This window comes from Sceloporus occidentalis, unplaced genomic scaffold (assembly GCF_023333645.1).
Source record: "Sceloporus occidentalis isolate IW3139 unplaced genomic scaffold, rSceOcc1.0.p SCAF_1, whole genome shotgun sequence".
NCBI classification, from domain to species: Eukaryota; Metazoa; Chordata; class Lepidosauria; order Squamata; family Phrynosomatidae; genus Sceloporus; species Sceloporus occidentalis.
This window is the reverse complement of record NW_028316981.1, coordinates 225,149,979-225,177,148: the sequence shown is the minus strand read 5'-3', so window position 1 is coordinate 225,177,148 and position 27,170 is coordinate 225,149,979. Positions and strand designations below refer to the sequence as shown.

The 27,170-nt window shown below is 40.1% G+C and overlaps 1 protein-coding gene across 1 annotated transcript; it reads right to left on the bottom strand.

The window, feature by feature from the left end:
- Positions 1-145: 145 nt before the first annotated feature.
- Positions 146-26,966, bottom strand: PLIN2 (perilipin 2). The gene is made up of 9 exons (XM_089489347.1): positions 26,857-26,966; positions 23,046-23,100; positions 22,765-22,960; positions 20,204-20,286; positions 19,136-19,421; positions 18,171-18,355; positions 14,128-14,262; positions 12,286-12,576; positions 146-1,924 (listed from the first exon to the last, which is right to left on the bottom strand). The coding sequence occupies exons 2-9, from the start codon at positions 23,073-23,075 to the stop codon at positions 1,790-1,792; spliced, it is 1,341 nt and encodes a 446-aa protein (XP_089345473.1). The 5' UTR covers positions 23,076-23,100; positions 26,857-26,966; the 3' UTR covers positions 146-1,789.
- Positions 26,967-27,170: the final 204 nt, after the last annotated feature.

The window sequence follows — 27,170 nt, the reverse complement described above, 5'->3', positions numbered from 1 at the left end:
GATATCTCCAGTATTTGATGTGATGTCCTTAGGTCTTCGAGAAAGACAACTTCCTCCTTAGGATTCCAGCCTCTGCTGTTTCAAATAATCCAGATTTTTCAATAAATTTCAGGGTTATGAACAGATTAACAAAGAGAAGCAACACTTCAGCATCAAATTATATAGCTCAAACTTTATTTGCAAGGCATTTCAGTGACTAGTCCTTAAAAACATCAATGTTACATCTGACATTATTTTAGAACAGGGGTGTCCAGTTCATGCTAGAGAGAAAATCTCTTTCATCCCAATTTGTGGACCTAGTCTATTAAATTAGCACCAGGAGATACCCTCATGTCCCCGTAAGATTCAAACTACTAGTGATTTTGAAGTGGTATCTCCACAGGATGTAACATATGATGTTAGCATTCAGCAAGGTAAGTTCTAATTCTTTGTTTTTGGCTGATGCTTGGAGCTCCCCATAAAACTTTCATTACCATGAAATAAAGCATTTGTTGGCAAATTACAGTAATGATACACATCCAGTTTAAACAAATGTGAGTTAAGTAGAAATATAGATTCTGGAGGGAGCTTTCTCACTCTCATCCATATTCGTTTCCTATTTTCACTTACATACCACTGTATCTAAGCTTCTTGTGTGAAAATGTTTTTCCCCTTTTCCAGCACCAGTTTTCATTTCATAAGCCTTTCCTCGGTTATTTTTCACATTATTTGTCCTTTTCAAACTACACACTCTACCTTAAGCCTAGTTCTTCATAAGACAATAAATCTGTTTCTGGACTTTACCACTTTTAGTGGGGGTTCTCATGATTTAATGCTCTTCCTCCCTGATTAGATAAAAGGAAGAATTCCAATCTAACCTTTTCCTTAGCATATTTATTTCCTATTGCAGTGAACTGTTATACAAGGAAGAACATTCCTTTTAAGACATAATTGAACGCTCAATGATGGCCGGTCCTTTTAGGCCAAAAGGCTGGCATCCACTGTTAGCTGGAAATGGAAGGCTACCCATATGTTCCTATATATGCACATCCACAAGCTCCAGCATGCATTGATGGGAAGGCTTAAACCTTCCTTGCCTGCTTGGCAAGATCTAGGGTTGCATGTAAGAAAGGGAAAACCTCTCCTGTCTCTCAGAGGTGATCCACCTAAGAGTTCCCTGTCACTGCTATTAGCAAGAGAAAAGCAATTTTGGAAGCCAAGGAGCAACATTTTCCTCCAAACAGTCCAACTGTTTGGCTTAGATATGGAAAAAAAAAAAAGGAGTGGAGTCCTGCCAGCTTTTGAGGCCGTACAGAGAAAAACCAATGGCTGTTGGCTGTGGACCCCTGGAATTATGGTAACCCACATTCTGAAGTGGTATAATCAAGATCCAAGTTTATTAATTCTGTTAAAAAAAAATCTAGTTTACCCTTTGCTGGGATATCAGAAGATAAAATCATGAAGAAAAGCAATACCATATCTTCCCATTGCATTAGAACCCAAAGTGGACTTGTTTAAAAAGTGGACTAAACTGGATATTTAAGACCAAGGGATGCTTTGGTCTGAAATATAAGCAATTTCTGCACTGGACAAAAGGTTCTTTTATCCCTGCTAAAATGTTCAACTAATGTATCTTCCATGATAATGAAAAAGTCAAAAAAATTGATTGATCTACGTGAAAGTGATAAACAATTGTGTACTCCAAAGAGCTAAACAATTCCATTCCAAAAAGCAGGCAGGTAAGTTAGAAAGTGTGCATCAACGTAGTACATACTGAAAGAAAAAGAACAGTCTGTTTTGTGCTTGATGTCTATTCAGCCCTTTGTCCTGTGGTGACTGGGCCATTTGTGCGTGAATAGTCAGGCTGCCCTTCCTCATCCAAAGCCAAGATGTCTGGTATCTCATCAGATTCTGAAGATAAGTCTGTGATGGTGAAGTCTGGAACCTGCAAAAGAAGAGAGAAATTTGAAGGTAAAACCAGAGACATTTTCCAAAGTACTAGGCAACTAAGGCACTGAAGATAACAGGAACTAACCAACATCCACCCCCACCCCCCGCTGATTAATTTATTTATTCATTCAATATATATCTGACAAGAAAAGAAGGCACAATTTGCACATTCATCAAGGATCAAAACAAAGGATTTAGCATATTCACAAAAGATTCAAAGAGTGGGGAGACTTCTCTCTCTCTCTCTCTCTCTCTCTCTCTCTCTCTCTCTCTCTCTCTGCTATGGGTTTCCTAGAGGAAACATAGATTTGGAACAACCCCTCATTTTGCCCAGAATGTGTAACTTTAATAGAGGATGCTTCCTTAATACAAAGAAAGATCCATCCAGCTTAGTATTGCTTATACCTACTGGCAGTTGTTTTCTAGGACTTCTACCACACTGTAGAATTAATGCAGTTTAACATCACTTTAACTGCCATGGTTCCATCCTATGGAATCCTGGGATTTGTAGTTTGTTGTGGCACCAGAACTCTATGACAAGGATGGATAAATGTTTCACAAAACTACAAATCCCAGAATTCCATACTACTGAGTCATGGCAGTTAAAGTAGTGCAGTGTAGATGCTGCCTTGGTTTTCATACAATGCCTTTCCTGAAGATGCTAGAAACTATAAACCTGTTGTATGCAAAGTATTTGCTATACCACTGAACTATGGCTCCTTCCTTAATATTTGGGTCCTCTTACCTTTGTTGTATGGGCTTCTTATTGAAATCAAAGGCCTCTCGTTCACTCAAAGCAAGACCATACCCCCCAGATCAACAAGCACAAACTGAGCTAAAACCATCCCACAGTTCCCCAGTTGTTCTCCTAAACTGGATTCTAATATACAATATACCACAGCTTGGATATAACAGAAGGAACTGGTTGTTGTCACTTGCACCACTTTACTTTAATTATCTGATTTAAGTTGTCAGAAAACCAAATAGTGGGAAGAAAACAATCATACATACTCTTAGGCAGCTGGAGGAATGGCTCATGGTCTTAGATGTCTCTACATAATGCACACAGCATGGGAAATAAACAAGATGAACTTAAACTCTTAGCAAAGCAAATATGATATAATAGGTATCACCAAAATGTGGTGGGATGAGTCTCATGACTGGAATGTAGTAACAGAGGGGGATAACCTATTTCAGAGAAATACAACGAATTTGAAGGGAGGAGTACCACCATTATATGTCTGGTATTATTTACACCTACGAAGAGATCCATGACTTAAATCTGGAACTCAGGTTGACAGCATCTGATAAAAATGAAAGGGGAGAGAAACAACAGGGATGTCATTGTGGAGGTGTACTACAGATCCCCAAATCAGACTGAGGACTTGGATCATGCCTCCCATCCTAGACAGAAGTGACTAAAGGGTTGCCACAGGGTTCTTGTCCTGGGCCTAGTTCTGTTCAACATCTTTATCAATGGCCCGGGTGATGGAATAGATGGCATGCTTATCAAATCTGCAAATGAAACCAAATTAAAAGGGGTAGCTAACAGCCCAGAGGCCAGCATTAAAATTCAAAATGACTTTAGATTAGAGAGTTTGGCCAAAACTAACAAAATGAATTTCAACACAGAGGAGTGCAAGGTACTACACTTAGGCAGGTAAAAATATGAAAGGCTTAGCTATAGGATAGGTTGACACCTGGCTTGACAAGAGTATATGCAAAAGGCATTTGGGAATCTTAGTAGACCACAAGCTGAACATGAGTCAACAGTGTGGTGCAGCAGCTAAAAAAAGCCAATATGATCCTAGGTCGCATCAATAGGAGTGTAGTATTTAGATCAAGGAATACTACTTTGGTTAGACCTCACCTGGAATACTGTGTGCAGTTCTAGACACCACAATTAAATAGGGATATTGACAAGCTGGAGTGTGTCCAGAGTAGTGAAAGGTCTGGAAACCTTGCCCTATGAGGAGAAAGGTCTGGAAACCATGTCTTGTTAGGAAGCTGGGTAGGCTTAACCTTAGGAAGAGAAATTTAAGAAGTGACATAATAGCGAAGTTTAAGTATTTGAGTGATGTCATATTGAGGATGCAGCAAATTTGTTTTCTGCTGCTCCAGATACAAGAACCCAGAGCAATTGATTCAAACTACAGGAAAAAAGATTACACCTAAACATTAGGAAGAACTTCCTGACAGTAAGAGCTGTTTGACAGAAGAATACACGGCATTGAAGTATGGTGGAGTCTCCTTTGGAGATTTTTAAACAGAGGCTGGAAGGCCATCTCTCAGGAATGCTTTGATTGTGCATTCCTGCATGGCAAGCGTTTACAGTGAATTAGACTGGAAAGTTGGACTAGGTGACTGCGTCCCTTCCAACTATCCAGTTGAATGTTTCCATGGGATTTTTGTTCTTCCAAACTAGTGAGCAGTACAGTCAAAAACTATTCAAAGAAACTGGGATCAAAAGGGGCAGAAATTATCTGCAATTATCAAATTGCAGAAAAATAGTAATTAATTGTATTTAAACAGGCAAGGAGTGACAGACAAGTGAAGGAAGATTTCTTCCTTTGAGCAGAATATGATGATCTGTAGGTAGCCACTTAATATACATTTTCATGGCTTTATATTTCCAAATGCATATACAGATTGAGTTTCCCTTATCCCAAATGCTTGGAAACTGATGTCTTTTGGATTTTTTTTTCAAATTCTGGAATATTTGCTTATACTTAATGAGAAATATTGGAGATGGGACTCGAGTTTAAATGGGAAATTTATGTTAATTAATTTATTAATTTATTTGTTAATTTATGGAATACAGGTTGCGATTCCCTTATTTTGAAATCTGAAATAATTGAAAAACATTTTTTCTGGGTGGCTGAGATAGTGACACCTTTGCTTTCTGATGGATCATTGTACACAAACTTTATTTCATGCACACGATTATTAAAAAATATTGCATAACATTACCTGAGACCATGTGTATAAAGTGTATATGGCAAACCTGGGTTTTATGTCAGTACACATCTGTAGTGATATTTCACTTTAAAGAATCTGGGAATACTGTGAGAAGAAATCCAAACACTACTGTGTTACAGCTCTTCCAGTTTATAGATGATGTTATGTTTTTAAGTTATCTCAACTGGGAGAGACTATCATAAAATCTCCCAATTGAGGATGAAATTACAATGGATTGTATGGTCAAATGAGCCCAGAATACTGGGCACACAATCAGACAAATGGGAATAAATGTGGAATAAAAGATAAAATACAGGTATATGTATTGCCAAGATGTATAACAAAATAATTATAGGCGGGATACAGACCGCCCCTTTCCCTGACGGATCGGGGCCTCAGCGGCCACAGCAGCAGCCCCAGAGGCCCCGATCCGTTGTTTTTCCAGGCCTTGGGGAAGCGGCAAAACACAGCTCGGCCCCTTTCTCTCTGTATCGCTGAAACGGAGCTCCACAAGCATCCTTCAGTAGCGCCAAGACATAATGGCCGCGCTGCACCATTTGGACACGATGTGGCCGTTCCATCAAAATGGTGGTGCCCATGTAGACAGGGTGCCGCCATTTTTACGTACTCCGTACGTACTAGGGTTAGGGAGCGTCTAAAAAGGACGCTCCCGGGCAACCCTAGCACGTACTGAGTATGTGCTTAATGGCCCATGTAAACAGGGCCTATGTATGTTTTTTAGATGGCATTTACCACCACATAAGCTAAAATGTATAAAAATTGAAAATATTAGAATATTCCCAAGAACCAGGAACTTATTGTCATACAGGGTGGGCATGCATTAAAGCTAAGAAATACTGGTTATAAATTTGTAAAATAATAGTTGAGGTTTTAAAGACTAATATACCATTGGGACCAGAGGTATTTTTGCTTAGCATAATTCATGATAACTTGAGGAGCAAAACTGATAGAATTCCTTTTTATATGTTAAATGCTTCAAGGATATTCTATACAAAGATGTGGAAGAATGAGGAACCCCAAATGTTGAAGATTGGCTATTAAGAATATATGAGATGGTTAATTGGACAAAACTGACTTGCGTGATGAAGGAAGGATAGAAAATTTTAAGAAAGACTGGAAAATAGTGACCACCTCCTTGAGGGGATATGGCTGTAATGAGTTTCAAAGATTAAAGAGTTAACTCTGGTTTGTATAAGAAAGGAAGTAATGGAAAAAATGTAAGAGGCAATATATTATATTATATGTATAAATATTCTGGGAATATATAAGCAATAAGTAAAAAAAAAATCAGTATTAATAGAATCGAATGGCCAGGAATCATAGTGACATTAGACGGATTCCAAGCATAAAGATTAAGAACTGTTAGGGAGGAAGTCAATGTATGTGTTGCTCTTTGTTGCATTAGTATTGGTCATTTAGTGATTAAGTTTGTTATGCAATGGACTGTTATGTTATATGTTTTGTTGTTTGGTTATATGTCTTTTTATGTTATTTTGTTTGAATTTTTATTTTTTTAAAGAAAAATAACAGTTGCTGTTTATTGAATAAAAATCATCATCATCATCATCACCTCCCAGTCCAGAAAAATCTCCCAATTCAGGGTGGCTAGTAATGTAAAACAGAATATTGGATCAAAATTTATCAGCTATCCTGGGGGTGATGGTTGCAAAATATATTAATTCGAGTCATTTGCAGCTAAAACTTGTAGGCCCAGACTGAAGTTTATTGTACTGTATTTCCATTTTGTTCCAGATGATTAATATGGGAAGAAAACTGAAATAAATTTTCACCTTCTTACACTATAGAAAAAGAAAGGTAACTATGACTCACCTTCTGATTAACAATAATAGTATGGCAGGGATAAGATATTGAACAGAAAGGGGTTTTTTTTCATTTGAAAACCTACTAAAATTGTTAACATGACCTCAGCTGCCTCTGAAATGCCTTTGATCTATAGCAACTAACACAACTATCCATAATGTGTGTTGGGTAGCATTTTATCTACTCAGTCACAAAGTGCTAAAAAGACTTGTTTTCTGCAGCTATAAACTATAGTAGGGTTGTAGAACATACAGCTCTCTTCTGCCCATCAGCATTTCGACAGTACCTGAGCCCTGCAATAAAATGGGAAACTTTTACCAAGGGTGAGAAACAGAAGGGATGCATCTCACCATGATATTACATGGGTGGTGATGTGTGGATATCTGCAAGCATGAAGCACCACTGAACAATATGGGGTACAACAAATTCTGGACATGCCTATCTGCAAATAGCCAATCCACTGTTGTGGCAGGGCCAGTATATTATCTCATAATTTATCTCAGGTTGCCAAGTCATGCCTGTATTGGTTCCATTACTGTAACACTGAAACCCATTAAACATTTGCTGAAAACTTAGACCAAGAATACTTTGTGTGAGAGGTTGTTTGAACATTATTTTTTCTGGGCATGCATGCATCATTTATGTATATGCTGGAGTTAATTGGTGAGGTTCATTTCAAGCAACTCACCTCTTAAATCCAACTTGCTTCTTATATTTTCAGACTGAATGCCTCTTAAACTTTCTAGCATAGGTAGCTTTTATCAAAGGATTTTATCAAAGGGTGGTGGGGATGAGATAATGAGCAAAATGCAAGAGAAAAAATGAGATACATCGTAGCTCCTGTATAGAACAAACCTCTCTTCTCTTTTTTTTTCTCTTTTATTATACCTGTCTCAACCCTTTCTTCTCCTACTCATGGTAATATTAACTGATTCCTTTAATTTTTCTGTCACCAGAGACATACTAGCATGGTATTATTCACATCTCAGTGAGGCTAACAAAACATCAGTTGAAAGTTTTGACTTTTAAAGGGTTCGCAAATTTCTCTTTTCAGGAACATGCTGAATTGCCTCTGAAGGATGTGTGTATCCCAGTCAAGACTTTTACATGTACACTTCAAATATGAAAACATTTCTTAGTGTTATTGAGGTTATTTTCCACACCTACATGTTTAAATTATGAGGTTGCTCTTTTTTTGGAACAAGAGCAAAGAAGTTTAGAAGATGGTCCACATATCTGTGCAAGTATGCAGTTAAAGAGGAATTTGGGGAGGTATCATATAAATGTTACCAGTATAATTCAAGACTCAGATCTGCAACTAATATTAATCTAGGGTGTCATATAACTCTACTTCACAACTCCTCTGCTAAGATCGAAGTTATAAATTTATGAAAAATACAGTGATAAAATACAGAATTAACTTAGGGGTTGTCTGCACAGGCTAAATGACCTGAATTCCCCTCAACCTCGCATCGTGTAATGTAGACCACACAGGCCAAAACCCCATGAGGATCTGGCCTGACCCCAGGGTAAAGAGCTCTTATCCTGGGGTAATTTATCCCTGGTGTTCCATGGAGTTTCTAGGAAACTGCAGCAAAAAACCAGTCTGTGCACACATACCCCCACGCTCCTTACCTTTCCTGTGGTCAATCCATGTGAGAAGCCCCCTAGTCGCCTGTCTGACATAGAAATGGGGCGCCAGACTACATGGGTGCAGCCATTTCTGCATCAGACAGGGCGACTGGGGAGCTTCTCAAATATATCAACCACCAGAAAGGTAAGGAGCAGTGCACCAGTCCTGGGATGAGGAGGACGGGTGTGTGAACTCCCACCAATCTCCATGCTGGCCCAGAGACTAACCTAGGTGAACACCAGAGTCACAATAGCAGAGGCTCAGCCCATACTATCCTAGCCTGTCTGCTCAGGCCCTAAGCCTTATATTTAAGTTTCTTCATTGTTTCTATCAAACTTTTTAAAACAAGGCTAACATGTTCTTTAAAAGACTGAGGAATTCTCAGCATGAGCCAAATAAAACATGAGTAGTCCTGACAACACAGGGCCCAATCTCCGATTCTAGTGCAAACTGTCTGGGCGATGTCCAGCCAGTTCAGCACTGAACCTGCCATATAAACCTCCCCTTAAAATGGTTTTAAATAACTCACCTTTTGTTCTGGATCTTCCTAGAAGATTCAGAGGTGTCCTTTATGGTGCCAGGTGGCTTTTTACAACATTGCTCCACTGTATCTCCCAGGACCGCCATGGTATATCACTCATTCTGAGGTCAGACTGAGGCACCCAGCCATATGATCGATGGTGGGTACCTTGTTTTGACTTCAGATTGAGCTGTCAAGTGTCACAACGGAGGGCTGCAGGTAATAGGAAGCAGACGTTGGGGCAGCTCTGTGGCCAGAATATTCCCGGTTGCTCCCTATTCTGCCCTGTGCAGACCTAGCCTAGAAGTAGATCTAGTGTACTGTGTTTTGTTATGTTGTCTTTCGTCTGCTATTAACCTGCTTGATCCTGCCTAAATATCATTGCCCTCACATATGCTTTCCATATCCTCACATCTTCAGAAGTGGACAATTACTAGCGGCAGGTCTTTTGTATGGGTGGGATTCTTTCCAAACAATTGGCACACTTCATCAAATCAAGTGAAGATTTTTCATTTGCCAAGACCTTTTTAAAACTCATGCCATCTAGTATTTTTATGCTGACTCACTGTTCTGCTCATTTTAAGAATGACTTCTTTCTATTGGCATTGGAAAGTTTGGTATTACTACTCTGAGGGCCTTCATGCCAAAGAGGGTTATTACATTCCTGTACTAAATATTTAATATGCAAGTAAAGCTTGAGGAAAAGTAAAAGTATTCCCTGGTGACAAGATTGTCAAGTCGTGTCCAACCATAGGGGGCGGTGCTCATCTCCATTACTAAGCCGAAGAGCCAGTGTTGTCAGAGACTACTCTGTGATCGTGCGGCCAGCATGACTGCACAGAACACTGTTTACCTTCCCACCAAAGTGGTACCTATTTATCTGAGGAGCAGATGTTTATAACAAAGTTGACTTTTTAACAAAGCCAACTTTGTGAAGATACTTGGACTACAAAACATGTTTAGATTTCATAAACCAAAATAGAAGGATTTTCTTTCTATTATTCCATCAAAGGATTTAGAGAGACATAAAGAATAACTGTTCTGCAACTGCCGTGTTTTCAGAAAACACCTGTAAATGCTTGTAGGGCAAATACTGAATTATTTGAGCAAGAGTGAGGTTGTTGCTGAACCCATATTTATACAATGTTTACTTTAGGCAACTGCACCGAAACAAGGTCTGCTCCTAAACCTAAAATTTTGCTTAGAAGGCTCACCTGATGAACCAAGCAGCACATATAGTCTTGTAACCAACACAAGAACTGCAAAAAGAATTCAGTTTTGAAGGAATGAAACTCACACCCTATTTCTGATCCTCATATAGCTAACACATGGGCTATGTGTAGGATGACCACCTTACTTATACCAGGGAAATAAATGGCTGACAGAGCTGAACAAAGACATTTTTCCGCAAGAAGTGAAACAGAAAATGGCATTTACCTCCTTCATCAAAGTGTATAGTACTGAATGCCAGTCAAGTTATTTTAGCACCTGGGACACAAAGTCCCACAAATACCGCTAACTGGTGCAGCATATATAGTGAAAAACTATTTGTTAACCTTTTCTTGATGCCCCAAATCAGTTGTATGAGATGATCTCCATCTTGAAGCTATCCAGTGGTAAGGCTAGTAAGCATAACTCATCCAGATATACAGAAGTGCTACCCGTGAACAGTTCCACTAATGCTTAATCCTCAATCTGGGCAGTAACAAAATCTTGGAGATTTATCTTGCAATGGTTAGTACAGTACACCATTGATTACCAGGGCCTAAAACAGGTATTTCATTTTACATTAAGCAAGAAAGGCAGAGCCAGCATCGTGTAGTGGTTTGAGCATTTGACTTCGACACTGGAGACCAGGGTTTGAATCCTAGCTCAGCCATGAAAACCCACTAGGTGACCTTGAGCAAATCACATTCTCTCAGCCTCAGAGGAAGGCAAAGGCAAAAACCCCTCTGAACAAGAAAATCATATGACATGTTCACTTAGGGTCACTATGGAAATGGTGAGGCACACCACAATAACAAGGAGAGTGTAACATCTGCAGAGCAACAACCACAGATATCTCAGTTAAGTAGTGGGGGTTCTCAACCACTGAAACCAGTGGTTTTCAACCATAAGCCTCAGGATCTATTATAAAGTCTGACAGACCATTAAAACCACTGCATATGTGTACTACAGGAGACAGGATATTATATCACAGCAACCCATTGCCATGTCATAATCAACCAGTTAGGAAACCATGACCCAAAAATGCAGGCTACAAGCAAAAGCTAGAATCATAAAGCTGAAACAAGTAAAGCTTAAGAAACAGCAAGTATTTGGAAAGCCAGATGAAGAGCCACAGGAAGGAAACAAATGCAGCAGCAACATCTAGAGCCCATCTATTTACATGTCATATTTGCGGCTGATTAATGGACCAGCAGTTTGTGTTCACCCAGTTTTAAAAGACCCAGCTCAATAGTAATTGAGTCAAAGCACTCATTTAGAATCGACAATTTTTATATATAATTCAAGAGACAGACTTTGGCTGCTGAAGCATTTATTACTAAAGCATACATGTGAAATTACAAGGCAAGGCACTACAGAAAGACAGGCTAAACACCCATGTACAAACAGCATGAATCTTGTGTTCAGTGCACAAAAGTAGTTTAAATGGAGTTATTGAGTCATACAAAATCTTAGAAACTGGGAAAAATAATGTAAACTGTCACAGCATATGAGTAACTTTGGCAGATATTAGCCATAAGCCCTATTCAAGAAAAGTGGCAATGTGCATCAAGGCTTTTTTGGTACTACATCAAAGTGGATAAAGGCACACAGTAACTGTAGAGTGTATCTGCAATGGCACACCATGCAGTTTTCAGAGCAGTATCAATATAAATTTCCAATTATGGTGCCAGAAATGTGAGATTTTCTCTTCAAGTGTTTTGACCATATATCACAATAGCAGGAAATTTATTTTAAGAGCCACTTTACAGGTGAAATAGGACTTTGTAACTAGATAGCTGAACAAGGCTTCTTCAACAATGTAATCTGCTGAGGTTTAGAATTCTTAAGACACTTTGCATCTTTCACTACTTCTAGCCAAAGCACTAAAAGCTGAACTCAAGACATACGTGAATCTCTTTTCTCATGAGACAGTTCTTGTCAGAGAAAGACCCAGCAGACATATGGCACAAAGCAAACTTCTGCTGCCATATAAATTCCCCCCCAACAGGTTACATTGCAGCTCCAACAGCTAAGCCACCTTGTTAGTTAAGGCTACAAAGTCTATATTTGCCGTGCATGAAACTTATTCTGTGTTGTGTTCAGGCTGTTTGTCCTTCCGGCTGGTTTTTTTCTCCCCTTCACCTTTGTGCTCAGCATTCTGAGAGCCAGCCAACTGCAGGTAAAAGGGACCTACCAGCCAATTGAGGGGCGTGTTGTTTACAAGATAATCCATCACATCATCCAATGACTCCTTCATTTTCTTCAGCTGCCCTTTACTGGTGGTAATGAGATTGTCAGACACTTCTCGGAAGGAAGATGCCGACCGGAAGTTTTGGTAAACTTCCCCTGCCATTTCCCCAACATGGTGAACTTGGTCCTGGATATTCTGTGGCAGGCCTTGTATACTTGACACCAGGGTGAGGCAGGTGGTTTGAAGCTGCTGAGTCAAATTCCGTGCAATCGTCAGCGTGCGTGATTCAATGTACTGGAAAGAAAGAACAGATCCTGGAAATAAGTTTCTCATTTTGCTAATTATAGCTTCTGAGCTTCCACAACAAATGCAATGAAGGACTAGTCAAATAATCTTTGCAACACTTCTATTTTGCTATTCTCACCTGATATTAACTAGAACTTCGAACTGAAATATCTAGAATATGGAATCTGGTTGAATTCCCACCCTTTCATACTGTTTTCAACATTATGAGCTGGAATCAGACTTGCTCCTTACGTTCTTGGATGGGACCAAGAATCAGTGATGGCTTTCTGCTGGACAAAGGGGCAGGCAGCAATCTTCTTCAATTCCCCTTTGCCCTCTGTTTTATGGCACCATCTTTGAGGGCCCTCTTTGAAACAAAATGGGAATGGACTGCTAAAAGACAAATAAATAGGTCCTGAAGCCTATTTGTAAGACCTGGATAAGGCTGTTGATGACAGGATGACATCTGATTCACAAGTCAAAGTAGACTTGACGGCAGTTAACAAATAACAAAAACAGAGGAGTGGAAGGAGAATAAAGTGGGTTACCACGCTGACTACTTCCTGAATGCCAGTGGAATGCTGCTGAGCACAATCTTGGATCCAATTAACTGACTAGTATTTCTTCAAATATCAGAAGGCCCTTCCCAAGGGGTTGCAATTTTGAGTGAAAAAAACCCAGCCTAATCAAACCAATGAATTTGAATCAAACCTAATCAAACCACAAATAAAATCCTTCCTTTTCTTCCTTCCATACAGCTCTACTAAGTGGTTCTTCAGTTGCCTCAGTTGCCAAAAAGCTTTACTCTGATTCTTGTGTGCACCCCTATACAAATTTGGAAGGAGCAGGAAAATGAACTCAAGGACCCGCCTTTCTAGTTCACATGTTCCAGCTTTATACAAGCTTGTTAGACTTTCAGAAGACTGAACAAGACTAGCAGTTAACGCCCAGTAGTAGCGAGAGCTATGTTTAAGCCAGCAGTTCTTATCGCTGCTGTAATTATGTGGGTCAAGAGGTTAATACTCTTAACCTTGATAGAGAACTTTCAGGATACTCGGCTGTAAAATGCTGCAGTCACCAGCAAGGAAAAGTGTTTTAGGTGTTACCTTTCAACAGTTTGGAGACCTCAAGGCCAAATCAATCCACTGAATATTTTAAATCAAATCCCTGCAAGGAAGAAACTGCTGCTGAAAGGAGGCCAAGTGATGGCTTTTCTTCCTTCCTTCCATATTTTTGGCCTACCTACAGCAGGGCACAGTGGGTTTCCCAATGTGCACCATGAAAGCATCTAAAAGACTAAGTTTTAACAAGCTCCGGGATGTCTGTTTCTCTTTGAAGAATCTATAATTTAAAGCACATATTTGAAGTCTGCTTATTAATCAGACACAAATGGTTCATGTTACTTAACTGCTGTTACTTCAATGAAACAAAACAGCAGCATGAAGGAAACACAACTGAAACCACAATGCAAGATGCATATGGAGTCAATGGAAGATACATATGGAGTTAATCTTTCTATGCATGTCTCTTTACCTATGGCATGTACGTCCAGGCACCTACCTCAGCACTTTTCAAGTCATCCTCATCATTTTGGCTTATGTTTTTCCTCCATTCTACCCAGGAACTGTACAACTTCTGTTGGGCATCTTGGAGTTTCTGGTTGGCACTATTCATATTCTTTCTGGCAAATTCAATCTAGAATATTCAAAACCTACATGTTCACATTTGCATTAAACATTTTAAACACCTCTTAGAACTTTGATATATATTTTAACCACTAAAACCTTGGAGAATTTCCAGGTAAGAAAGAAACCACTGTTGCTGGTGGGCAAAAATATGCTACCTGCCCATGGCACACTGGAAAAAAAATCAGCTTCCCCCACCCTTTATATTAGATAGCTTAAGAAGTACTAGTCTATAGCACTTTTCAAACTCAGCTGTACAACTCCAGCTTGTACTTCTGCTTAAACCTGGGGGTAGGGCTGATGTTATGAATGTTAACCATTACAAATCATCAGAAGAAAAAGAAGGAACAGTAGTATCACAGTGATGTGGATTGTGAGAGCTGAATGACAACTGCCTGGATTCAGTACTGATAATGAACAAACAGAAGGCAATTGTATTTATGCAAGGGAGGGCTCTCAATTTTTCATCTGTTCTGCTGCAGCATGGATAGGAATTGTGTGGCCCTCCAGATGTTGTTGGACTGCCACTCCCTGCAGCCCTAACCATTAGAGTCAATGGTGAGAAATGCTGGAAACTGCAGTCTAATAAGAGAGCTGTACAATTCCACTCCTGTTCTACAGTCTAATGTGATGCATTATAAGGTTCCTCAGCAAATTTGGACCAGGTTTTAGGCAGCTATGGGAGGCAAACAAGGGTGAAAGATAATCATACAAAGCAGGATGCATGTTATTGAATAATAATAACAATTATTATTATTATCATCATCATCATCATCATCATCATCCCACCTTTCTCCTAACATAGGGACTCAAGGCAGTTTACAAAGAAATAAAATAAAGAAATAAAAATAGTGTCCCCAAAATGCTATTTCAGATGGACAGGTTTCATGATAAAAGCAGCAGAGAGCAACATCTAAAACTCCAGTAAGGTATCAGGAAGCATTCTACTCCTATAGTGTAATTAGGGCCCGTTGTAACTAATAGGGTCACACTAAGGACAAACATATATGTCAATTCTAATCCCTTACCCATCTTAAATTACTTTCATCCCATTTCTGCATCACACTGAAATTTGTTTTAGCAAAATTCATGTGCATTTCTCCTGGTTTGAGATTTTGTCCACTATGCTTTTCTGCAAGCATTTTTTCTAATGTAATGTGCTACCATGTGCGCATATCCACAGCCCAAATACACACGTTTGTGCCCACTTTTACCCCATTTACACATCATACTCATTTTGACAGCATAACTATACAGTGGGCCCTTCTATTATGCAGAGGATCTCTTCAGGAACACCCCCCTCCCCACGTAAGGGGAATCCCGCGTATGCTGGAACCCCATTAAAAATAATAAGGCTTGTGCCTGCGGCACGGTGCACACACCATTATTTCTTCTGGAGTGCACCATGACTTTTTCCAGTGTGGCTTTCAGACATATAATGTGGCCGCACTGTACTACAAAATTAAAGAAATTGACTATCTTAGTACAACTTAGAATTCAAAGATATAGCCATGTTAGTCCATAGAATCAGTACATGGAGAGATCTTGTAGCACCTTTGAGACTAATTAAAAGAAAGAAATGAGCTTTTGTATACTTCAGTATACTTCCTCAAATGCATCTGGTGCTACAAGATCTCTTTTAGTACAACTTAGTTTTTGGTTCACATATTAGTTCAGGATGTATGAATTAGGTAAACTGACATCTAAATGTGAGCTGAACAAGTTTCCCCAAATATGCAGGCAACAAACATTGATCAACTAAGATATGGAAAAGGGCAAGAACCAGATGGGCAAAGTTTGCTAGACTGCTATTTCCTGGGTAACAGAAAAACTCATGAGAACAGCCTTTAGAGAGAAATGAGAATAACTATTCCAAGAAAAAGTCAAATCACCTTTCTTCTATGCCAAACCAAAATTGAAGTGCAAATCATTTGAAAACCTGTTTTCACATAACACCTTTACTGCATTGCTTTGTATCAGGGATGGAGAACTACCAGCTTGTGATGCCTTTGGATCCAGCCAAAATTTTTCCCTTGCCCTGAAATTTGGCTTAGGAGGAAAAAAAAAAAGCTTTCATTTGCATGAATGAATGCTTGTCTTCTGTGCCTAATTGTGGGAGAGGGAGTCAGAAAGCACAACAGGGAGAGGAAGGTTAATCTTTCCCTCCCCATACAGCATCTCTCTCAATAAAATTCCTTCCCAGGCAGTTAGCCTCAGAAAATGAGCTTCCACTAGTGCCAACCAAAGCTTTTAAAATCCTAATTGCCATGGTATATGTCTGGAGAGAAAAAGAAAGAATAAAAAGGGACATTAGTAAAATGGGAAAGAAAACTGGGATTTTACTCTCTACAGCTGGGTCTCTCACCACTCAGTTTCACAGCTTCCCCACTTCCATAGGAATGTGGCTCCAGACACAGTCCCACACCTCTATTTTGAATCAGGTTAATCTACAGTAGGGATGTAATGCTTCACTGATTTTCTTTTCTATAGAAACAAGTATGTTCAACAATTTTCTTCCCACTGTGAGAAAAGTCTTTGAAAATTAGGCTGTTTCAGAGGCTATTTGCAATTCTGGACTTATTCTGGAAAAAAAATGCACATGGTTGTTTTGTGCAGAAAATAGCATTTTCTGCATGGAAAATAGTATTTCAATGCAGAAATATTAATCACCAATATGCAATTTTTACATATGTATGTGCACCCACCCACACACACGTGTCTGTGTACGTATGTGTATACACACACACGCACACAGCACAACATTAAAATTTGGCTTACACCAGAAGCCTGCAGCTTGATTTACTGGACAGCCACCTGATGCCGTCATACCAATACATCTCTATTGTGCATTATTAATTGCCAGAGGGAGCATAAGAATCACCAGCTGTTGACACTGTACACAGTTTAAACAGAGAAGCAGCGTAAAGAAAGTTAGAGAGGAGTCAGTGGCCTCTTTGAGGAGGAAGCTGAATTTGTAATTATATCAAGAAGTAGGATGAATAAATTGCTTTTGTATATGACCTTCCAATTATGCTGTTCTGGATATATATGGCTTACTGTATATACTCATGTATAAGTCTAGAAATTTAGGTAAAAAAATTGACCTCAAAAAACTGACTCGACTTATCCACAGGTCAATGTAAGTATTGTATCTTAAATCTTATTTAAAAGAAGGCACCATCTCCTGATGAAAACCAAGAGTATAATATGTGAAGCACTGACCCCCTCTACTTTCTCATCCATCTAATCTTAAGAGTAAGCACACAGAGTTATGTCTGCTGGAATTTTATAAGTTCTTTGACATTGTTTTGCTTTGCTTCATCCTTTCGATCCTTTACTATATGCCCCTAAATTTTACCCTCGACTTATCCATAGGTCATAGCAAAATCCATAATTTTGGCCCCAAAACTTGCCCTCGGCTTATACATGAGGTCGACTTATAGTTGAGTATATACGGTAATTGTAATATTAATCCATGTGGAGGTGGAACACACTGCACATACTCAGAGATATCCTGTTTTGCACCCAAGAGGTAGTGCAGATGTTCACATTCAGCTGCAAATAATAAATTGGTGCATTTTTGGCAAAAATTCCCCCAAATCATTTTGGTCTGTTAAAGTAAAAAGATAGACCTTTTGAAATTACCTCAATATTTTTTTAAAAACCTACTTATTAATTAATGACTTAATGAACTGATTTTAATTATCTAATTTTTAATTTTCATGAGCTTGTGGGCAAAACTAGTAACACACCTTGGGCAATTATAGTTTAGCCTTTATATATTTATCTGAAGCTAAGGAAACAGAATAGTTCAGAAAGAACAACAACAACAACAACAGATAATGGGCTGGATTAAAAATATTCCATAAAGCCCCAGCATTTAACTCTTTTATGAAAAGTGGTAAAAAAGACACTTACCAGATTAACTGTGGAATTAAGTTGAGAAATTGTCTCTTGGCTTCTGATTTTAGCATCCCTAACCTTGTTTAAGGCCTGTTGGTAGGCACGTGATCGGACCTTTGAAGACAAAGATCCTAGTCTAACATAATAACTTGGCTTCTGAACTTCAACTTCAAATCCTTCCATTTTTGTAGCTTCTTTCTCTGCAGAGAGCAAAATATTTTAACTGTGATTCTAATGTTAGGACTATACCATTTACAATCCTACAGCAAATGCTTCACATCCTTGTTCTTTCCAGGTCTGTGGCCTATCATCAATATGTATTATTTGTCCCAGGCAGCTTTGAAAAGGGATGTTTAATGATCAAATGTATTCTTCGCATAAACATCCCAGCTAACTAGGCTGGCAAATCTTCCAGCCAAACCCTTGATCAAAAGCTTACTTCAGATTCTGGAGTGTTGATACAGCTTGACGGACTTCAGCCTTACTCAATCTGCTGTCCTCAAAATATTTTGGATTACAGCTCCCATCAGCCCCAAGTAACACAGACAATGGTTAAAGATTATAGAAGAAAATATTTGTAGACCTTCAATTTGAAGCTCACTGGTATATGATATTGAACTGATTTACTGCTGGTCCAATGCCACACTAGAAGTGTACAACAATACGTAAACATCTGTCGATGACTGAAATTACATAATACTTGATAATGGTCATTTATCATTTTCTTTACAACAGGGGTGAGAACTATGAGTCCCTCCAGATGTTATTAAACAGCAATTTCCAACATTTCTCCCCACTGTTCATGTTACCCAGGGCTGCTGGGATTTGTAGTCAAACCATTGAAGGGTCCCATGACTCCCCACACCCAGCTGTTTTAATCACTGAAACTGCACAAACCATTATTTCTCTACCCTTGAGTTATGAAATAGCAAGTTTGTCACTTAATATGACAGCATACTTGTGCTGCTGGGAGAACTTACCCAGCTCTTCTTCTGTAAGTGGGAGGTACTGGTCTACAAGGGTTTCTGATTTACTGAGTGCATTATCCACTCCACTAGTCACAAGACGCACTACACGGCTCTCCAGGACAGTACTGATGCTACCAGCAGCAACTGACTTGGTCAGGTCCACACTGTTCTGAACAGCTCCTTTTGTCATGTCAACAACTCCATTAATTGTATGTGCAACAGTATCCTTGGCACCAATCACAGTGATTGTTACAGCATCCCTTGCTCCAACAACAGCATCCACTGCATTAGCAACTACCTAGAAGAAGAAAAAGTTGTAGATGCTTCACTACCAGCTGAGAATGAATGCAAATAGTGCAAGCAGTTTTAAGTCCTTGGTACAAATTACACCATCTCAAAATAGTTAAGCATATTCGGAATGTGCAAGATTTGTAACCAATATAGTAAGTGCATCGTTTTCCTTACATGTATGCATACACACTCCAATCAACTTCATTAAACAAAACGAGTATATATCATTACTGTAGTGGTGGGATTATATCAGCTGGTATTTTTTTTAAAGCCTGTTTGCACAAGGGTCTTTTAAGACAGTTATCTTGTTTATCTCACTCTATCCTAAATATCCTAAACGACTGATTATGTCATTTTCAATTTGGTTAACTAAGCTATATGAGAATTTGTGTACAGAGTCTACAAAACTTCTTGAGATTCTATTCCTCACAACAGGACATATGTGTCTCCAAAATCCAGAGTGGTGCAGATCCTTGCTCATAAAACATAATATGGAATACTCTATAGGTACAAGGAGGTCTGTATAGATATTCAGAATATTTCCTGTCACAGAAGAGACTAAATAGAATTTTAAATTAACGCATTTAGAAAACAATGGGTGCCAAGCTCATATATGACTCACTGGCAAGTTTTCTAGTTTTTCATACCATAGTCTATCAGACCCAGACTTACTGCATTCTTTTCTGTACTGAAGCAATTTAGGGTCATTTTTCTAACCCAACTAGTTAGTGTATTTTTCCATTCCGCAGGCAATGTGAGGCAAGCCTTATATGCTTCTAAATAACGTACCTTATCAGTTGGTTGATACAGAATGGGCAGCCTTTCTTCCACTTTGTCAAGTCCTATACAAGCATAGCTGTTGGCAACAGCAACTGGAAACATTAAAAAAAAACTATTAGGATAACTCTGTATTTCTGAAGTAACTTCAGAAGTTAGTTCAGCTTCTTTTACTATTAAGCAACATGGAATTGCTTTAGTATGTTGAAAACGTATACCATGACTGTCTTACTAACAAACTGAAAGGCCCCTTTAGAAAGTTAGCAAGCATTTCCTGGTCTTCTGCCAGTTCACAAGAATGGGTTTTCACCACTCTTGACATCCAGTGAGTTCAAAATAGGAACTGCCAAAATTCTGCACAGCATTTGGAAAGTAGGTGAAAGGGAAAGCACAAGACAGAGCCTGAAAGTGGGTGAGGAGTTACTTTACATGCTAACTTGAGCAAGAGGCTTTTTACTTATTAAGCATCTTACAAATCAAAGTCCGTTAAACAAAAAGTCGTTAGAAATATAATCTTGAAAGCAAAACTCATTTGCCTTCACACCCAATTATAGTCTTAAAAGCTCATGTTTAAATCACAGTTGATTCAAGGCTTACAGTATGCACTCATTACAGTCCTCCAATGTGCAATTGTTTGAGGGTGCCTATTTACAATATAGAAATAATGCAGTCTGACAGCACTCTAGCTGCCATGGTGCCATCCTAGAGAATCCTGGGATTTGTAGTTTTGTAAGGCACCAGCACTCTTTGGCAAAGAAGGATAAAGATGTTATGTTTTCAAAGCCGAACTATAGTCCAAAGGTGGGATGGTAATTAGTAATGAACAGATCATATATCACTGAGTATGATGCAGCAGAAGTACCGTCCCAATTAACTTTTCCTGGTTTATACTGGTCAAAGACCGAATAAATTTTATTACTTACTTACTTTCCTGGTTTGAATGAGCACCCTGTTGATAAATGGTGTCAACTAGTGTCTCCCTTTGTACTCACAAGTAAAAATCAACCAAAGGGATAAAGGTGACATTCAAACCTAGGACCCCAATTTGTTGCATTCAAGCATGTCAGGTCTTGATGGCTTAAGAATGCTGGCTTGTTTGGGAGCAAGAATCCAGGATCCCATATTCAGATGTCATACTGCTGCACCCAGATGTTAGTTGCATTCAAATGGGCTGCACACAACTTCACACTGTTCCCCAGAGTAAGCCAGGATAAGTAAGGTACCCTGGCTTATTGTTACAACTAGTAATTTACTGAAGTCTAGTGAGTGGCTATGTAGTCATTACAAAGTCAGGGAACAGAAAACACACACTCTTCTATGTTGCAGGTACCTAGTTAAACTATAATATGTATGCTGAAGATGGGGAACCAATTGTACAAATATTGCTCAGTGTTACAGAGCATATATGTCACTAGGCCCTCCCTCCATTTCATCTGCCAGTGCCCTGGCCTCAGAGGGAGAGAAGAGGAGGCAGGCACAGCCCCACCACGCCTAGCCCAGAGACAGAAGAAAAGCCCTCTCTCCATTCCAACTGCCATCACCCTGGCCTCAGAGGGAGAGAATAAGAGGTAGTTTCTGCTGGACTTACTCCTCTCCCGCACTGCCATCCTCTTTCCTTGTATTTTTAGACTTGTATCTTTAGGTTGTAGGCTTTAGAGCAGGGACCTTTCTAATTACCAATTTGTAAGCCGCTTTGAGAGCATTTCTGAAGGGGGTTAATAAATGCAATAAATAAATAAACAGTGACTGTCCCCAATCCTCTATGATCCATCCATTCATTAAGCCCTGGACCTACTGTGTGCAGGTGCCCCCTCCCCAAACCATTCCATGTCTAAAGAGAATGCTAATGGATTGAAAAAATGTCCGATTGTGTCTCCATAGCCAAACACAAAATGACTGCATCCTCTACTGAGGTTTACTTGGGTCCTCCGGAGGTCACAGTAGACAATGTAATCATTTTGCGTCTGGCTACAGGGATGTAGCCAAACATTTCTTCAATTTCCCACCACTCTCACTAGTCATGGGATGGCCAAACGAGGGCTGCAGTGACTGTGGCACAAATCTGGGAGAAGTGTGATTTGGTTGGAGCAGAGGGAGGAAGAAAGGGAATTATCATCCTCTTTATCACCCAAAAAGTGGTTAACTTACTCCTGCATATGCAACTAATAAGATGCCAGCCAATGTTTTATTGTTGTCTTCATGTCAACCTATGCTTGTCAATAATTTATGGTTATAATGACAATCTGAAAACTCTCAAAAATTTACTGCTACTTCCATGTCCAATCAGCTACAAGCAAACCTTGTTTGCCAAGGACAGCCTAAGCCACTGAGCATTTACAAAACTTGTGGCCTAAAAGTGACAGTACCTGTTACAGTACCAAACTGAAGTTATGTTTATCATATTGCAAGAAACTAGATTTCAAAGAAATTTCCAGCCTTTCAAAGATGCAAAGCTAGCCACGTGCTGGAAGTTAGTACTAGAAGTGCTTTCTTAACCTGAAAGAAGGATTTAACAGTTTTATAAGCAAACGTTATGTTTTTAAATAAAAAAGCAAAGAACAGTGATGCCTTACTTTGTGGCTCCAGCTTTTGGATGATAGGCAGAGCGCTGGTCACCGCCACTGCAGTAATGGTCTTCACTCCTTTCTCTGCTATCTCACATACAGATTTCAGGTAGGGATGGTTATCTTTTGTGCTGACATAAGCAGAGGAGACCATATCATAGGTGGAACTCACCAGGGGAAGGTTGGCAACCCTGGATACCACATTCTGTAAATACAGAAGACAGGACAGTTAACCCACATGTCTTCTTGGATAAATGGCAGCTGACATTACTCAACTGACTCAGACATACCTGTTGTGCGTCGGTTGACACTACGGCCATGTTGCAATCTTGAACGTTTTAGAATCTGAAAAGAAAGAGCACAAGTGGGGATTTTAGACTTTTAGTTCCCCGCAAAGACGTAACTATTTTGTTAATTTACTAAACTCCTTCTGAAGGAATGGCAAATTTAGAATCCAAAACCAGATCTGGGATCCAACCCTTCCTAGACATTGGGAAGGAGGGGCTGTCCTGTCTACAACATTACACACTCTGGTCTATTCAGTAAGAACAAAGGCCCAAGTTTAAGCGGCCATGGTCAGACCCTGAGGATTCTAACAATATCATTTACTTTTCTACAATCCTGAGGCTCCTTAATCTTTCTTGAGATCAAAGCTTGCCTCATTTACCAAACACAGAAGTATTAGATGAGGAAAATAAAGTTTCGGCTAACACCAGAAAACTGGAAACTGGGTGCCTGAATACAGCATCCAGTAGAAAATTCCTAGGCATGGATGATTAGGAATTCAAGTTCCTGATCGTGTGATCACTCACATACACACACTGTGCAGCCAAGGCTGTGCCCTCAGGGCCAATGCCAAAGACACACATTTTACCCTGACTACAAACAAAAAATAGACAGTATATCCCTCGATATTCCTCTTTTAATTAGTACTCTTTGCTCTCTTACTAAAAGATGGAGCCAGCCTACTGCAAATATTTTCATGTGCCACCACTACTGGGTGTGGCAGCATCTGTTGGCAAACAGACCCGCCATTTGTGTTATAACACCACATCACTCTTCTATGATTGAGAACAATAGCTCTGGAATATTCCTGTAGCCCAGATATGGAGATTTCTGGAATGCACAAATAGAAACCTAACATCGTGACAGACAGTGTTTCTGTTTCACTTCTCAGTGATGCTTCTAGACAGGCAGGACTTCACCCTACAGCAAATTTTGACCAAGTAATAGATATTACAACCAGATTTACAATCCCTTAAAAAAATAGGCCTGTGTTGTAAAGTTTAATTATTAATATCAAGTAAGATTATTTGTAATACTGTCCTATTAACAAACAAATGAGTGCTCCAAAAAAGGTAAGTGCACACCATTTTATGTAACGAGAAACTGGACTAGACATTTCATTAATTTGTAATTGGAAGACAAGGCAAAGATGCTCTTATGCTCAAACCTTTACACAATACCAGGAAGAACACGCATCTGAATTAGGGAAACATAATTATAGTCAACATACACTAAAAGTTCAAATACACATTAATATTAAAATTAAAAAATATTCACCCAAATGGCTCATTAAGTCTTCTCTGCTTCTAACTGTAAAGATGATGAAAATAAAAAGCTATCCATACTGCATCCACGCTGCAGAAATAATTAAGTCTGACAGCACTTTAACTTCCATAGTTGAATGCTATGGAGTCCTGAGAATTGTAGTTCCCAGAACTAAACCTCTGCAGCACCAGAGGTGGCTAAATGTCTCACAAAACTACAATTCCCAGAATTCCTTAGCATTCAGCCATGGCAGTTAAAATAGTGTCAAAATGGATTATTTCTGCAGTGCGGATTCAGCCCAAAATTAATATTTTTCTATCAAAAGCCCTGTTTAACAGCAAGCAGAGGTTGCTCAGCTTCTTCAGGAAGTCTGTATAGACGGCAGCTGCTGCTGCTCGTCGTCCACATGGTTGAAATCACTTTAGCAAGGCATTTAAATGGAAGCAAACCTTGGGCAAGTCACAGTCTCTCAGCCTCAGGGAGAGGCAATGGCAAAACTCCTCTGAACAAATCTTGCCAAGAAAAACCCATGATAGGTTTGCCTTACGGTCACCATAAGTGAGAAACAATTTGGAAGGCACGCAACAACAACAAATCACGCACAGAGAACTTTTAGCTTGAGAAAGGAAAGAATCTATTTCATCCCCAAATAGGAGAGCCCGAAAAATCACTCTAACCAGTGTGTTTTTGTACAATGGGGCCCTTGGTATCCTCTGGAGTTTGTTTCCAGGACTGCCTCCCCCCAAAATGGATACCAAAATCTATGGAGGCTCATGTCCTATGATGTACAATGACATAACAAAATGGTGTCCTTTATGCTTTTTGGAATTTATATATATGTGTGTGTGTATTTATATATACAGTCACCCCTCCGTTCTCCATGGAGGGGCGACCTATGTTAATTTCAATGGGGCATGCCCAGCCCTCGCTCATGGGCATGCACCTTATTAAAGTCTATGGGGCTTGAATATCAGCAAGTCTCCATTTTCACTGGGGGGGGGGGAGTGCGAAACGAATCCCCAGTGAAAACGGAGGGCCGACTGTGTGTGAGTGTGTGTGTGAGTGTGTGTCACGGATGACTGAATCTGTGGATATGGAGGGCCAACTGTATTTCAGCCTGATTTACTCATCCCAAATCTGGAACGCTCCAGGAACCTGGAAAGGAGGAGAGTTCAGAGAATGAGTTCTTCTATGAAACAAAATGTAAACCTTCACACTAGCAGTGACAGCACCTAATCAGTATCTTTCCCTTCTTCAGATAAGAGACTTTGAAAGAAAGTCTGCTGTCAGCGTTGGTACATCTAAGTCTTCTCAGGGAGCCCAACCAGAAAACTTTTTAGTCCTCATTTTCTTTTCTTTTCTTATTGTTGTTGTGTGCCTTCAAGTTGTTCACAGCTTATGGCAGCCTTAAGGCGGTTGAACCCATCGTTGGGTTTTCTTGGCAAGATTTGTTCAGAGGTAGTTTGGCATTGCTTTCTCCTGAGGCTGAGAGTATGTGACTTGCCCAAGGTCACCCAGCGGGTTCATGGCCAAGCTGGGAAGAGAACTCTGGGATTCGAACCCTGGTCTTCAGAGTCCTAGTCCAACACTTACACCATTACACTCATTCTCTATGCACCATCATCTATTAGTTTACATACCTGTGTGTTTGTCTGACAAGCGATCCAACAGAAAGAGAAGAAAAAAGAGCACAGTTTTTCGCATGTGGAGTAAAGGTGCATCCACAGGGCATCAAAGGATGCATCTACACTGTAAAAGTAATGCAGTTTGACGTCTCTTTAACTGCCATGACTCCATCCGACAGAAACCTGGGATTTGTACTTTGTTGAGAGTCAGTGTGACATAGTGGTTTGAGCACTGGACTACGACTCTGAAGACTAGGATTTGAATCCTCGCTCAGCCATGGAAACCCACTTTGAGCGAGTCACACTCTCTCAGCCTCAGGGAAAGGCGGCAACAACAAAACCCTTAACAAAACCGCAGGATAGTGTTTACCTTAGGGTTGCTGTAAGTCAAAAACGACTTGAAGGCACACAACACCAGCACTCCTTGGCGGAGAAGTCTAAAAAACAAAGCCCTTTGGGAACTACAAATCCCAGGACTCCATTGAATGGAGTCGCAACATTTCAATGTAGTGTCAAGTCGTGGCATTATTTCTATGCACCCAGCAGCATTGTCTGGTGGATTGAGTACTGGGCTACAACTTTGGAGACCAGGGTTCAAATCCCATAGAAACCCACTAGGTGACCTTGGCCAAGTCACACTCTCTCAGCCTCAGGGCTTTAACTGCCCTGGCTCAAGGCTAGGGAGTCCTGGGAGCTGTAGTTTCGCGAGGCATTTAGCCGTCTCTGTTAGAGAGAGAGAGCTCTAGTGCTACAATACAGTACAATCCCCCTCCAGTGTCCCACCAGCATTGAGCCAGGGCAGTTTAAAAAGCGCTGTCAAACCGCATTAAAGCTCCAGTGCGGATGCAGCCTCGCCTTCTCCAAATAAAACAATACTGCAAATACTAAATATACACTGAAATACACACAGCCATAAACTACTCACCCTGGGTTCCTCAAAGCCTCTCCAGCCCTCCAGGCTCTGCCTCCCAGGCAATTTATGGAGCAGCCGGGGCGGTGGCCAAGGCCTCCCGGCATCCTCCTCGCCTGCGATGGATGGCCGCCCACCCGCCTCCTCCTCCTCCTCCTCCTCCTCTTCCTCAGAGGCCGCTCCCATGATGGCGCCTGCTGCCTGAGGGAGGCCGACCCCTGCCCCAGTGGCCTCCTCTTCTTCTTCTTCTTCTTCTTCCTCTTCTGGGGGGGCCTCAGAGTCGTCTGTGGCGACCCTCCTCAGGGCGGCCCTATCCTGGGGTTTTATTG

Coding starts and splice junctions, on each gene's coding strand:
- PLIN2 (XM_089489347.1), bottom strand. CDS start 23,075: ATGGCCGTAGTGTCAACCGACGCACAACAG. Junction 18,356..19,135: donor ACTTACAGAAGAAGAGCTGG/GTAAGTTCTCCC, acceptor TGCTCTCTGCAG/AGAAAGAAGCTACAAAAATG. Junction 1,925..12,285: donor ACACGCCCCTCAATTGGCTG/GTAGGTCCCTTT, acceptor CTTCTTTTGCAG/GTTCCAGACTTCACCATCAC.